This window comes from Anoplophora glabripennis, unplaced genomic scaffold, assembly GCF_000390285.2.
Source record: "Anoplophora glabripennis isolate ALB-LARVAE unplaced genomic scaffold, Agla_2.0 scaffold662, whole genome shotgun sequence".
In the NCBI taxonomy this organism is placed as follows: domain Eukaryota; kingdom Metazoa; phylum Arthropoda; class Insecta; order Coleoptera; family Cerambycidae; genus Anoplophora; species Anoplophora glabripennis.
The window spans coordinates 222,019-237,171 of record NW_019416821.1 but is presented as its reverse complement, the minus strand read 5'-3'; the positions used below and the strand labels follow the sequence as shown (position 1 = coordinate 237,171).

The window sequence follows — 15,153 nt, the reverse complement described above, 5'->3', positions numbered from 1 at the left end:
CTTCTAGTGGTGCGATTTTGATATATTTTTTAAAATGGTTGTCTCGCAAGCTGAAAAGTCCAAATATCGCATTTTCAAATGCGAATTATTGTTAATTTATCGACATATTAACGTATTGATAATTACTACTTTTTAATTTGTTTTATTTTTCTTGTATTTTTCTTTATTCTATTAACGAATATTACTCAAATTTATATAGTTTTTATATTTACTGCAATGTAAGGATAAAAACAATTTGTTTAAACATTCAAAATTTGTTCAAACAATAATTATATAAATAAATTTTTAAAATCAAATTATCTTAGAAAAAGAAAGCATTATATACATTTTTATTGAATATAAATTAATTTTAAGTGTTTATATACATATTTAAAAATTAAACAATAATTTAATCAGTTAATGATTTCATTTTATCTGTTCGCTTCAGATGACGACCGATTCGTGACATTAAGTTACAAAATTTTCCGAGCATCAGGGCATCTAGCAGGGCCGCCCTCGTAGCGGGAGTTATGGGTTGATTTCCTTTATTTTTAAAAGTTTAAATTGGTATATATTATTTGCAGAAACCTCCAGTTCGTGATCTTCCATTTCTTTATCTGAAGATGTCTCGTCGTCAAAGTCAATTTCTATATCCGCTCACACAAATAAACGCGCTAGCTGAGTACTCACGAACGCGGGAGAATATACAGTTCTTATATTATATATATATTTTTAAAATACTTACATTTTCCTAATGCAGCGTCCGTGTGTAAAATATTTCGAATAATTTATATTCTCAATTGCCTTAGCAAAAAAACTACTACAGACAACCTCTTATTCATGGACTCAATATGGTCAGACCAAGTCAATTTATCATCAATTGTTATACCAAGGATTTTAACATATTTATGTTCTACATGCCCAAGAGTAGTGCTAAACGTTATACTCTCGGATTTATCTCTATTAATTTTAAGATTGTTAAATGAAAACCAATTTATGACTTTAGATAACATGTTAGATGAATCTTCAGTTAGACATGAGGAATCTTTATTCATATTAATTAGGGTGGTGCCATCTGCGAATAGTACACATTTATTATAGACCAGGCAATAAAGAGAAAAATAACTAGATTTTCGCGGCCCGGTCCGATTTTAATGCAGTTTTTTGCATTTTGTTCAGAAAGACCGTCGGAAAAAAGTCCCGCCTTTTTAATTATCCGGAAGTGGCGGAAATGCATCGCGGGTGCATAAAGTGCATCTAGAAGTGCATCGTATCCGAGAAACTTGCCAATGTGCACGAAATACCGCAAAAATTGGCACTCGGGGGCTTTGGGGGACGCAGAATTCGAATATGCATATATCCAGTCCACCCGACCCCCCGGGGGCGACTTCCGGCTGCCTGGGGGCCCGTGGGGCACGTGGATTGCAAGGTTCTCCGAATGACTAGAAAAATGGTTCTCGGGGGTTTTCGCGGGTGCTGATTCCGAATTCGAGGGTGAAAAATATCCTCTGTGCTCGTGGAGGGGGCGGTGGGGGGGGGGGCTATGAATTCTAAAGTTCTCGAAATTACTGGGAAAATGTATCTCGAGGGTTTTCGCGGGTGCTGATTCCGAATCTGAGGGTGAAAAATATCCCCTTTGCTCGTGGAGGGGGCGATGGGGGGGAGGGGGTTTATAATACGGTTAAACTTGGAAGTATTACCATTAACTGTAACATACTGACGTCTGTTTTTCAAATAACTTGAGAACAGATTGAGGGCGCAACTTCTAACACCATAGCAACTTACCTTCCGCAGTAGTAAGCCATGAGAGACACAATCAAATGCCTTAGTCGAGTCACACAACGTAACAGTTACGTGTTCTCCGCTTTCTAGACCCATTACTATGTATTCAACAATTTTATGTAAGGTATGTATCTAAGATCTACCACGGCGGAAGCCATACTGATTATTTAATAAAAAACAGTTCGATTCAAAATAACTGGAGAGTCTATTTTTCAAAATTATTTCTATTATTTTACCAAAGTCTCTCTACTAAATTTAAATATATCCGGACATGTGCCAGTAGGTTAAGCCACTAGCTCAAAATTTTTTGTGTGAACAGGAAAGGCTCAACATATGCCGTGTTTTTTTTAACTCATTTAGCACAGATTTAACTTACATCGTCACATTCATTATAAAATTTTGGTGAAAAAAAGAAGCGCGAAAGAACTGACCTATAGGATAGTTTTTTAAATCAGATATTTCCTTGTTCCATTTTTCTACTACCACAAAGTTTGATTTAGGACTTTATTTCAACATATTGTCACTTCTATGCATATGTTCTAGCCTACGCTTAGAACTTAGCATTCAAAAGGAATTGTATTTTGAAGTTTAACTTTAACTTTGGCAAAGTTTTAATTGAATTAACCTAATTTGAAACAAATGTATAACTTAATATTGCTTTCTGTATGATGTTAATCAGAGTTGTGTCATTGGGTTTCTTTGGCCTGCGAAAAATTATCTAAGCTCTAATTTATTCCCAAGTCACTGGATATAGCACTGAATTGAGTTCAATTCGGGTTTCGACTTCCTCTGTATAATGTTCTGCACTGATTTTACAGTTGTATGACTCTTAAATCTTTTTTCAAAAGATTTTTAATTAAACATATTATTTTATACAGTCAGTTACTAAAAACCAAAAACAACCAATTCCATATAGATATAAAAACGAATTAGTTGAACCCAAAACTATTAACCGATCTCAATACAATTTGGTACAGATAATCTATCATAGTAGGCCTTACATTCCTTAAAATATGAGCTTTAAAGGTACAACCAGTGGTGTACAACTGGGCAGGGGTCATCTCCTTTTTTATAAAGAAACCTACGCCACTCCATTTTTTACCAAGTTATTGCAACGGATTTATATTCTAATGCACAAAATACGTAAAACAGGTAACTTGAATTTTTTCCCTTAGATTCGCCGTTTTCAAGTTATTCATATCAATACAATCCCCTTGAGCAGAAATTTCTAACCATAATATTATAATTATATTTATGTTTATGCTTAAAAGTAAGTGGAATTTGTAAGCACATCAACAAAATTCATTACACTTGCTTCCGCACCACCTGTAAGGTAGAGTTCCTTACGCGGTTTAGATTCCCTTGGAAGCCTAACCCACTATTTTTACAAATAAGATCAACTTAAATCAAAATAATAATAAAGACGGCGGGTAGTGAATTTTCACAATCTGCATATTTGGTCACAGATCTTTTCAACACGAATTTTCTGTGAATGTGTGGCTGGGAATAATTCGCAATAAAGTTTGTGGACCTTTCTTCTTGCCACCACGTCTAAATTCCCAGTCATTTCTAAACTTTCTAGAAAACTATTTATTTGAATTATTAGAGGATGTTCCATTGAATATACGACAAAATAGCTGGATACAATGGATGGTGCTCCTGCGCATTCTGGGAGAATATTATTAGAATGGCTTAATGAAAATTATATGGGGTGACGGATAGGTAGAAGACCAAATGCCAATGTTTACCATAATGGTGCAGATGATCCAGTATCTTGATCAGCTAGATTGCCATATCTAAACCCCCTAGACTTCTATGTTTGGGGTTATCTGAAAACTAAAGTTTACTCTAGTCCAACAGATACAAGACCACAACTAGTGCAGTAAATAGAAGACGGGTGTAATGAATTAAAAGAACACCACCACATGGTATTAGCTTCAATTAGTTCCATTAATAGAAGATGTTAGATATGTGTGTCACCCACGGTTCGCATTTTGAACAATTGTTGTAAATGCGTAACGTTAACTTTGTTTCTTGTTTAGTTGCTGTTGCTTGGTAAATATATTATTATTATTATTATTTTGATTTAAATTGTTCTTATTTGTAAAGAGTATTAGGCCTCCAGAGAAAACTAAAAATGCCAGAGTAGGGTAAGTTGGAGAGTTGAAAATTTCCCCCCACCATTTTTCCTCCCCCCACCACTTTCCCCGCCCACAAACCGGTTTTCAACCAACTAGAGGCAGGGGAGGTCCACTCTAACCAATAAGAGGTTGGAAAGTTGAAAATTTACCTCCCACTTTTTTATTCCGACCAATGAGAGGTCGGAGAGTTGAAAATTTCCCCCACTTATTCAACCGGATCCAATGAGTGTTTGAAAATCTCCCCTCCTATCAACCCCCCACTTTTTCAAACGGATCCTTATAAATTGAATCTAACGTCTTTCGTTTAGAAGATTTTAAAAATGTGGTATCATACTAATATTTTTGATTTGCCTAATCTAACAATCGACATACCAAATAATCTTCCTCCATCATTTCACAATAAAAATGATTGTGTAGGAATAGGTGAACAAAAATTTCATTTAAATAAATTAAGAACCAAATTCGTATCGTTGAATTAGCATATGATTTTAATTACGAACCATATGTAAAGTTATGTGGAAACAAATGTGACGCTATAATATTCAACATAGAAGAATGGAAATCTTTTCTTACATATCAAGGAGTTATTACAAATAATCTCTACAACAGGAAATTAGCGGAACCAATAGAAACCGGAAATATTTCTATAGAATTTGAAGAGGTGATGAGTTCTGCAGTAGTAAAAATTTTTAATAATAATTCCTACGTGTATCTGGGTTATGAAACTATATGCAGTTTATGGGATTGCATACCCGTGCTAGAGTATCGACTGGATATATTGGAGAGATTACAGTTCCCTAACTATTTTAAAATTGTACAGAAAGGGCTTCAGAATCAAACAGGAAATATCTTTGAACATGCCTTAAACCTATTGCAACCAAGCACAAATCGAAATAGTGAAAATGCCTTAATGATTATGCAATTAATTTATTTGTATCCAAAAGTATTTGAAGCTGAGAATGAAAAAAGTTACGTTTAATGAAAAAGACACAATTTACATGCTTGTAACCTGGCAGTTTGCGTATCAATCGTCTAGAAAAATGTACTGGGAAATTTTTGCATGCGATCGAGCACGTTTCCAGAGGAAAATAACAGAACTGTCAGATATTATAAATCCTGTATTGGATAGTAGTCATAGAAACAAAATATATAATAAAAGACTTTGTTAAATTGTACCTTAATAAAAAATTGTATTATTAGATTGTGTTTTATTAAAACGAAAAAAGTATTTATATTATTTGTTTATTTAAATTTAAACCATTACTAAAAGTGTCATACAAAAAATATACATTTGAAAGAGCACAAACACAATAATTTTGGCAATGATAAAAACATTTAGGTGTAGATTTTTGTAGCACGAGTTGTTATGGAAGTTCGACAACTGGAATGTTAACAAATTTCCTGATAAAGTTCGCTTTTTCTCTCCCTTTTATGTAAATTGCGGTGGTTGGAACAATTGTTTTGAATTTGTGAAGTGGTGTGAATCCATCTCTCCACTCAATACCATGATGATTTTCTGTTAGCCACGATGCTTGTCTCTGTAACTGTGCAGAGAGCATATGGAAGGGAAATGGAGGTTTGAACAAATAATGAAATATCTTCTGTCCATCAAAAGCTGCCAGTTCTTTAACGATAAATTTATTGTTTTCAATTTTAAATCCTTGTATGTCTAACACTAATGTCATATTTTTAAGTTTTCCAACTGTTTCAATACAGATATTTTTAAACAATATAAATCAATTTTTCTTATTTTTTTAAGCTTTTCTATGTACTCTTGTAAGGCCTTTATATATCTGAAGATCATTATCTACTGTTCTTATATACATATTGTTACGGTATAATACCGGTTTAACCGATTACACGAAATTAAACCTGTAACAATTTAACAATTTTTGTTAGAGGATTATAGCGGAATACCCTGTCATGTAAAATTAAGCAGTACGCAGTAGTTTCGCTGGATATGTTTTCACTCATTTCCAATTCAAGTCTAAGGACAACCGATCCTGACTGTATTGTTTCTTTTTGACGAGAACAATCAATGTGTGCTATAGGTGAGATTTTTTAAAGTCAGTTGGGTTAAATATTGGTTGGTTACCTGTTTCATAGTACGACTGACGAAAATTAGAAAACATCTCATAAAGTGTCGCGTATTTATTTTCGTTGAAGTTAAGTAACAGATCATTGTATGGATATCTATCGGAATTTAAAAATGCTCTAATATTTATAAGGTTAACATTATCAAATTCACTCATATTAGAAGTTATTTTATTTTTCTTATTTTTTTGAAAAGCGACAATAATATGACGAGAAGTTTCTAGTTTAGTGGTCGTTTTGACCGGCCAAGTATGTCTCTTAGTCTCAGTCAATATTAATATTATTATATAATATTCAACAAGTTCCCAACTTCTAAACGGAAGCAATATTTCACCATTTTTATCCAAAATTTTAGTTAAAGCCAATAATTGTTGTGGGATTCCTACAGTCACGTGTGGAACTCTCCAATAAAGTTTTTCAATAGTTATCTTAGGTTTTTCTGTTTCATCAATAGATGTTACTGCGTCCAAGTCATTACTGCTTCGAATCAGAACTAATTCTTGTTTCATATTTAAAAAAAATTTTCCGTAGTCTTCAAAAAACCCCGTCAACATTTTAAGGGGTATGCATACAATAAATTTATCGGTGTCTGGTATTAAGGTTTCTTTCGGAAACCATCCAGCATTTTGTTAATTTTCCTTTGTTAATTTTCCCTCTAAGTACAGCATGCTTTCACAGGGTAAAATATACGCGTCCAGTTCTTGAATTGCAATTCTAATTTCGTCATTATAATCAAATTTAGAAGTTACGAACGGTTGATAGTTATGGAACTCCAAACTAGCGATGGAATTATCTAGGAGGGGTTGCTGGATAATATTCAAAATATCCATTATACCCACGGATTTTAAAAATAATTTATTTTCACGTGTTACTTTGTTAGTGCTTCTTTTCGAACTAATCGGAGGTTTGCTTTTGTTTCTCCTTTTATAACTGCGCTTAAAAGCAGGACATTGTACTACGATGTACTGAACCACCATGTTCTATGAGAGTTTCTTTAGATGTAGTCTTACCGTTACGACTTCTTCACGAAAATTGACAAGGTTTCCGTCCTGATCGAGTATTTTAATACTCAAGTTGTTGATAGTCTTGATACTTACGGTTAAGTATAGAATATTTTGGGGCGCTTCTACTATTTTATATCCTGGCGCTACGGTTGGAAAGAACTGATGAATTATATGAACGGGTTGTCCGTTGGAATATGACCCGACCGCTATGTTGCAATCTATGCATAAAGCATTAACCTTAATAATTTGGACTGGAAAATCTGATTCGTTTAATTGATTTGCTTTAAGAACTCTCTTTTTAAACCCTAAGAGATGACCTACTGATTTATCCGCTGTAAAATCTATATCGACATTTGTGTTAATTTTAACAGTTGAAGTAATACGATTGGCTATAATTTTAATCTCGCAAGGTTGTCGAATTGTTTCCTGTAGGTAGTCGTTAATATCATCAATTTCATAGGCACCTATCGGAATAAATATAGTTATATTACCGTAAGTGAGTCTGTTGTTGGTTTCATCGATGTTTGGAATAACGTTGAATGTTTCAAAGTTAGATAACCCAATAACATAATCTGAATCATCATCTAAGTATATCGGCGGATTAAAATCTGAACTCAATATAGAGGAATTTCCCGAAAGGGAAAGAGTAAAAGACATGTTGTTTAATTGTGAACTATATTTGAAGTAAAGCATATTGATTAGTTACACATATTATATAAAAATTTTAGGCACAGTTGACCGCAATTATAAGCATTATCATTTTGAAATTTTTCCTGATTATATTTTACAGCTACCATATTTCAAAGCTACCATCGCTAAAAATATTTTGTTAAGGTGTTGGGTCTCAAATTTCCATAACTGTCGAAGTATACTATAGTATCATTTTTCTTTGCATATACAGTCCAATGCGTACCGGGTCCAGATGAAATATCCAAATTAACGATACCACATTCATTTTCATTAATAATAGATGGTAAATTATCCTTCATAAAACACCTCGGAAATTGGAAATTTGTAATTTTTTAACAAATTTCAACAAATCTACATTTGTTAATGCACGGCGGGGCAGCTTTATTGGGAGTTTTTTTTTTGTACGGTGCCAGATACAATCCCTTCCCTTTCTTGTACGGACGTAAATATAATCCTTTGCCAGCCTGTTCCATGGCTAGATTATGTCTTCGCTGTTCCTCCAGTTGCTGTTTTCTTGCTTTGGCGTCGTTAACAGCTTTAGCTATACCTGCAGCCTCGCCTCCAAGAGCACCCAAAGCGCCTAATATTGGTGGTAAAAGTTGTAAAAATCCTCCTTTTTAGGTATTGGGATAATCCTTTTTTTATACGTTTGTTACGAACACCCTTACCCCTTTTTAGTTTCTTTCTTAACCTCATACCCAATTTCCTTTTCGCTGTCATGATATTGGTAACAATCCACGCAGCAGCTTTTTCGCTAAAGTAGCCTCTTTAGATTTAACTCTCTCCCAAACACGCTGTTCAAGTTGATAGTCAGCCTTATGACGATCCTTTAGATCTGAGCTATTACTATATTGAATATCGTGTTCGAGACACTTCCTATCAATACTTGAAACAGTTGCTAACTCCTTTAAAAGACATAGGATATTATGAATTCAGTGACGGCAACGAGGTAATTCCTCCCAGTGAAATAAAACCTAATTCTGTAATAATTTTTGACGATGTAATTTGCTGCAATCAGAGCATTGTGAGAGACTATTTCTGTTTCGGCCGTCATAAAAATACGGACTGTTTTTATTTGTGTCAGACATATTCATCAATCCCAAACCAACTCATAAGGGATAACTCGAACTTTATTATTGTTTTTAAGCAAGATGTTACAAATTTAAAACATATTTATGACAACCACGTCAATGTAGACATGTCTTTTCAACAATTCAATGACATGCGGTGAATGCTGGAAAGATAAATATGGATTCCTTGTTATTGATAAAGACTATCCTGTATCATCAGGGAGGTATAGAAAAGGGTTTGATGTCTACATTTCATCATAAAAAAGTTTGTCAGGTGTGGGATTCGAACCCACGCTCCTTTACGGAACCCAGGCTTAAACAAGGCGCCTTAAACCATTCGGCCAACCTGACTGCTCTTATTATAAATAAATATACACATATCATACTTCATCATTATCTAAGATAATGACAATGAATCAAGAACTAGCAAAAGAACTGATTAAAATCAGAAAATCTGTTCGACAAAAATATAGAAATTTAAAATCAGATATAGCCCAATCTCAGGCTCAACTGGAAAAAGTTATATAAACCTATTACGGAACCGTTGCAAAAACTATTATCCAACATTAAAACAGATGTGGCGATTAAACAAGAACCTACGAATGTTAAATTCGAAACACCAGCGTCTACACCTAAAAAGTTAGACACATGTAACTATCCTCAACTACCTATGTCAATGCCTAGTTTTCTCGAAGATACGTTTCAGTATGATCCGACAGAGTCAGTTGCGGAAGACCAGAATAGTAGTGAACTGATTAACCAAGAACTGGAAAAAAGTCGTGCTTTTCTTCAAGACCTTTCCTACACAAAAGTTTTTCAAGAATACTTAGAAGCTTATAACCCGTTACCACGGCAATATATTATCCGTAAGAGGAGATGAAAAGGAAATTGATCGTCAATATGGCATAACGCATGATATCGAAACAGAGAAATTTAAAATTGGAGGAGCAGATCTAGACATTATTGGAAATGATATTAAAGTAGGAGGTGTAACTTATAGTAGAACTCCCGGATTATATGAGTTACTGTTTAAGAAACAACCTATAGGTTACAAGCAATCAGATTTAGATAATTATATGGATATTTTAAATAGATCTAATGCGTACCGTAGAAACCTCAAACCTGAAGAGCAGATTCAGGGGACGCAAACAGAAAAATATAGAACAATAATTAGACCGTATCTAATAAAAAAGGGAATTTTGAAATCGATAACACACCCACAACCATTCTCCAAACCTCCTCCACCAAATAAACCTCTCCGTAGNTAGAAACCTCAAACCTGAAGAGCAGATTCAGGGGACGCAAACAGAAAAATATAGAACAATAATTAGACCGTATCTAATAAAAAAGGGAATTTTGAAATCGATAACACACCCACAACCATTCTCCAAACCTCCTCCACCAAATAAACCTCTCTGTAGAACACAATCGCTAAAATCTTACACTAAAGGTAGATTGCTAGACTTATCCAATAATAAAATCGATTACGTCTACTTCGATGACCCTAATGAGATAATTAATAGAATGCGGTTGTTGATAGCGTCACAAATGGCTGGAAATAATTCACACAATAACGAACTGATAGCGATTATTGACGAGCTCAGAGAGGCAAAAATTATAAAATAAAAAATTTCACGAAATAAACCCCATTTAGTCATAAACTGTTATTTGAAAAACATGCTCATCGATAAATTTGGTCGACATATTTTAAAAGACAGATCTGTTCCTTATGTTTCACCAAATATGATATCTTCCCCACAATCTGCTCCATTTTACATTTGCGAACCATCGTTACATCATTGTAAAGATAAATGGTTTCGAAAACAAAGCATTGAATAGGTATACGTTGGAGAATAAAAAAGAATATATTTTTCCGGTATCTGGAAAAATCGAATATGTAGATGTTTTTCCAGCCGATTGTGACATGTTTCTTAATTTCGGATCAGCCTTTAAGATGAAAAGTCTTATTGGACGCACTATAAATAAAGGAGATATATTATTTTTCGATGTCGTACTAGGACATCCGTCCTTATATGCAGAAATAGTTTTACAGTGTCCTATAGCAAAGAATGTCTAATATCAAAGAAGTAGTAGTAAACGAACTCCATAAGCCAGCTAGAAAAAATTTTAGAAGACACGTTTTAGTTAGAGGATTAAATGATTTAATTCAAGCAGATTTGGTGGAAACGATACCTTATCCAAAGGTTAACAAGGGTTACCGATACATTCTTGTCGTTATAAACGTATTTAGCAAGTTTGTGTGGGCGGAACCTGTTAATCGCAAAACCGCAAAAGAAGTGAGTAATGCTATGGCTAAGATCTTATCCCAGATGAAATACATGCCACATAATTGTCAGACAGATTTAGGCAAGAAGTTTTACAATAAAGAATTTAAGAACTTGATGACACAATTCAAAATTAATCATTACAGCACGTACTCAAATTTAAAAGCTAGTGTTGTGGAAAGAGTAAACAGGACACTGAAAAACTTAATGTGGAAGCAGTTCAGCGTTCAAGGGACTTATAAATGGATAAATATATTACCAGAGATTGTGAACAGGTATAATGAGACACAACATCGAACGCATGGTCTGGCCCCAGTGGCGGCCCGTGGGTTTGAATACAGGAGGGGCATTTTGAAAAGAGGACGTACATCATAAGAGCTGCGGGGGGTGCGGGGAACGGTAGCCCGCCGCTTAGCGCCGCAGGGGAAAAATTTTAAGGAATTTGAAGGTCATTGTGTTTTGCAAGTACCCCAAAATGAATACTGTCAGTGTGTAAAGTAGCTACTTAGATACAATTCGAGAAATAAAATTCCAACGTGTGGGGGCTGAAGTGGATAATCGATCAACCAACCCATTTAGGATGTAATTATGTAGATTACTGTAATAGTTCATTCTGTATAGTTTTTGAAGTTCCTTTAAAAACATGGGCATCACTAAGATGTTTATCTAAAACGGGATCAATTTTTGCACTAAGTATAGTCTATCAGTTCTAAAAATAGCCCTTTGTTTACCGAGTCACTTTTTTTATTATGTTCACGAAGAGGAAGGTTACATATGTACCACATAGTTTTAAGATATTTATAATTTTTGAAAGAAGCAATTGATTTTTCTTAACTATTTCGTTATGACTATTTATTTGTTCTGCATAGCACTATTTAAACAAGAAGCAATATTTACTCTTCCTAAAAGTAAAAAACTCACCAACTTATTTTGGTGTTTAGGAGAATTTTCATGTTTCTTAATTTTAATTTCTAAATGTTTCAAGTCAGAAACTCCAGTTTTCGTCCAGTTTTCTTCGCCTCCTCCATACAATAAACATACAAAACAAAAAAATCTATTTGTTTGGTCACAACCACACGACCACAGGGTCTTATCATAAATGTTTTTATCAAATTTGCGAAAGCCGGCCCACTTTTGCACTCTTTCTGCACCTGAACTAAATTCAATACTGGCGTTGGACGTCCGTTATTTTTGAATTCGACTTTTTCCTCTAAACTTAAATTACTAATAACAAATTTTATATTTCACAAACCCTCATTTTAAACTTAAACTTATAAAATATAATGTCTTAAAAAGCGCCAAAGCAAAAACAAAACACGTATAACCACACTTCAGTGATACGGGCTACTGCCTCATGGAGTCCCAAAACAAATCTCGCGAGCCTATCGTCGCCTATCCCCTCCACGTGCCATTCGCGCCAATTTGTCCAATCATATGTAAAAATATGTTTGCACGATGGACTCAGATTTCACGGTCCGCGATAGAGTGGGGATTGCGTGCGCGGTCAAACATAACTCTTTGGTACTATCATAGATGGCAGATGGCATTAATCTGAGCTACGTTCACGGAGTACAAGCACTCTATGCAACCAACCTAACATCCAAGAGATATTGGATGCATGCTATTTAGATTTCTTATTGATTTAAATAAATACATTATTTTAAGTTTATAGTTTGAAAATATCTGGGGGGGCGGAGTCCTAGAGTCATCCTTCACGAGCCGCCACTGTCTGGCCCCCATTAAAGTAAATAACAAAAATGCTACTAAGCTGTTGCAAACAGCTTATAGCTATTTAAAAACCGTCGATCCGAAACCAGTAAAGTTTAAAGTCGGGGATTATGTAAGAATCAGCAAATACAGAGAGACATTTAGTAAATCTTACACACCAAATTGAAGCAGCGAGGTCTTTATAATAAGAAAGGTTTATAGGAGTAATCCAACTACCTATCTATTGAAAGATCAAAACAATCAAGAAATTCAAGGAGCCTTTTATGAAGAGGAAATTCAGAAAACTACACATCACGATTTCTATGTAATTGAAAAAGTCCTCAGAAGAAACCGAAATGGTAAACTACTCGTGAAATAGTTAGGGCTAGACAAGACACATAATTCTTGGATTGATAAAAGTGACATAGTATAAATTTGTGACATGTAATTATAATTTTTATATAAATACAGTACAAAAAGATCATTTCCTTCTTTTATTCACAGTAACAAGCAATAAATATCGAAAAATAAGATTACATATTATAAATTTTCTTACAAAAAGTGAAAATGTGAAAATGTAGTTCTCGATGATTTCGGACACGCTCTTTTCGAATTTGTAGTCAGAAAAAAATGACGTTTCTTTTCAAAAAAAGTACAGTTTCTCTCAAAGTTTTCAGATTTTTTGTTAAAGCTGTCGAAAACTAACGTGAGTGTAGTGTATTTTGCATTAATTAGTTTGGAGTCGCTCAATGCTATTTTCTAAAAAACAGCGCAAGAGTAAATGTCAAGGTCACATTTTTAAAATTTTGAATGAAATAAATTAAATTATTTTCGATTATCTATACCTACCTATAACATATTTGGGTGAAATAAAACTATAAGTAAAGTTACAGTACCTTACCAAATTTTTTAATTTTTGTATAGAAATCAAAAATTCTCTCTAGGGTACCAAAGGTTACAACCTACTCCTAGGACCGAACGAAGAAGTAACGAAATTTTGTTTGTTTTATAGGAATTGTTTCTTTTTTGTTTATTTTGTTTGTTTCTTTGTGACAGCATAATTTATTAAAAGTATCATTTAAATTAGCGGTGTGTTTATATTGGAGCTCAATCCCAAACCTTTAGGGCTACGACACCCACCCTCCGAAGAGCGACGATTTCCCCGGCAGACCACCAGCTGGGGTGGTGGCAGCTACCTCCTCTAGTAAAGAGGGTTCGAATAGAATACACCGCTCAGACACCAAATAGGGTGGTCATTACAATGCTGGCAGCTAAGGGGATTTGAGCTCTAATAAATAAATTTATTAAAGGTTATTCACAATTCTGATTAAGCACAGATTAGGATGTTACATTTTATTTTATTTTTACAGGTATTGATATAATTTATGATTTTTATGTTGATTATTCTAGCGTATTTTATTTTACAATTTTTTATTCTGTTTTGAAAGATTTTGTTGGGAGATTGTCTAATTTATAGAAAATTGTTGAGTTGAAAAATATATAGGCAAAATGACAGATCCAGTTCCAACTAGTTCAGATTTTAATAGCGATAATTCCGCTTCAACTGTTATAACACAAAAAGTTAGTTTAGGAATGATCGCAAATACAGTAGAACCATTTTCAGGTAAATTTAATGTTAGAAGATATTTCGAAAAAATCGAACAGCGAGCAAAATTAGATGATTGGGACGAAAAAACTACTTTAAATATTATTAAATTTAGATTGATCGGAGATGCTTATAACTTTTTTAGGACGGATGCTACGCTAGATCAATTAAACTACACGGAATTTCACCTATTATTATTCCGAGACAGGCTCTAAATAATTTAAGTAAATGCTACCAACGGCATGATGAGTCAGTTAGTCAATTTGTGACTAGATTAAAATTAATAGGAGTCGCGATTTTAGATGAGGATTTGGGAACGGCTGAAGTAGGCGAAATAGTAGGAATAAGGAAAAAAAGTAGAGCAGTTAGTATTAAATCAATTTAAAGCCGGATTAAATAAAAATCTTTTAGAAAATGTAGGAACTGTGTTTATGAGGGAACCAAATTTAAATATTGATAAAGCGGAAGAGTCTGCTAGACAGGAGGAATTAATCGAATTTATGCTCCGACCGCGAAATTCAAATACAACAATGATGTTTGTTGACGAAACGCGCGAAAATATAGTGTTATAAATGTGGCAAACCAGGCCATTTTGCACGAAATTGCCAGGCAGATAATGTAAGTTTTAGGGATTTTAGTAATAGAAATCACTCGTTTAATAATAATAATAACAGTCGAGAAAATTTCTACCAAAATAATCGTTACAGTATTAATAATAATCAGTGGAATGTGCAATTTAGAAATGATAACTTTCATTTTAATAATAATAATAATAATAACAGTCGAGAAAATTTC

At 33.9% G+C, this 15,153-nt stretch overlaps 1 protein-coding gene and 1 non-coding gene across 2 annotated transcripts; one reads left to right on the top strand and one right to left on the bottom strand.

Annotated features, from left to right (window-relative positions):
- Positions 1–9,028: 9,028 nt before the first annotated feature.
- Trnal-uaa lies at positions 9,029–9,111 on the bottom strand. Its single transcript has one exon. It is a non-coding gene; the product is annotated as a tRNA-Leu (tRNA).
- A 1,718-nt stretch (positions 9,112–10,829) lies between these two features.
- Positions 10,830–14,000, top strand: LOC108913452. Its single transcript, XM_018719006.1, has 2 exons — positions 10,830–11,228; positions 13,878–14,000. The coding sequence occupies exons 1-2, from the start codon at positions 10,830–10,832 to the stop codon at positions 13,998–14,000; spliced, it is 522 nt and encodes a 173-aa protein (XP_018574522.1).
- Positions 14,001–15,153: the final 1,153 nt, after the last annotated feature.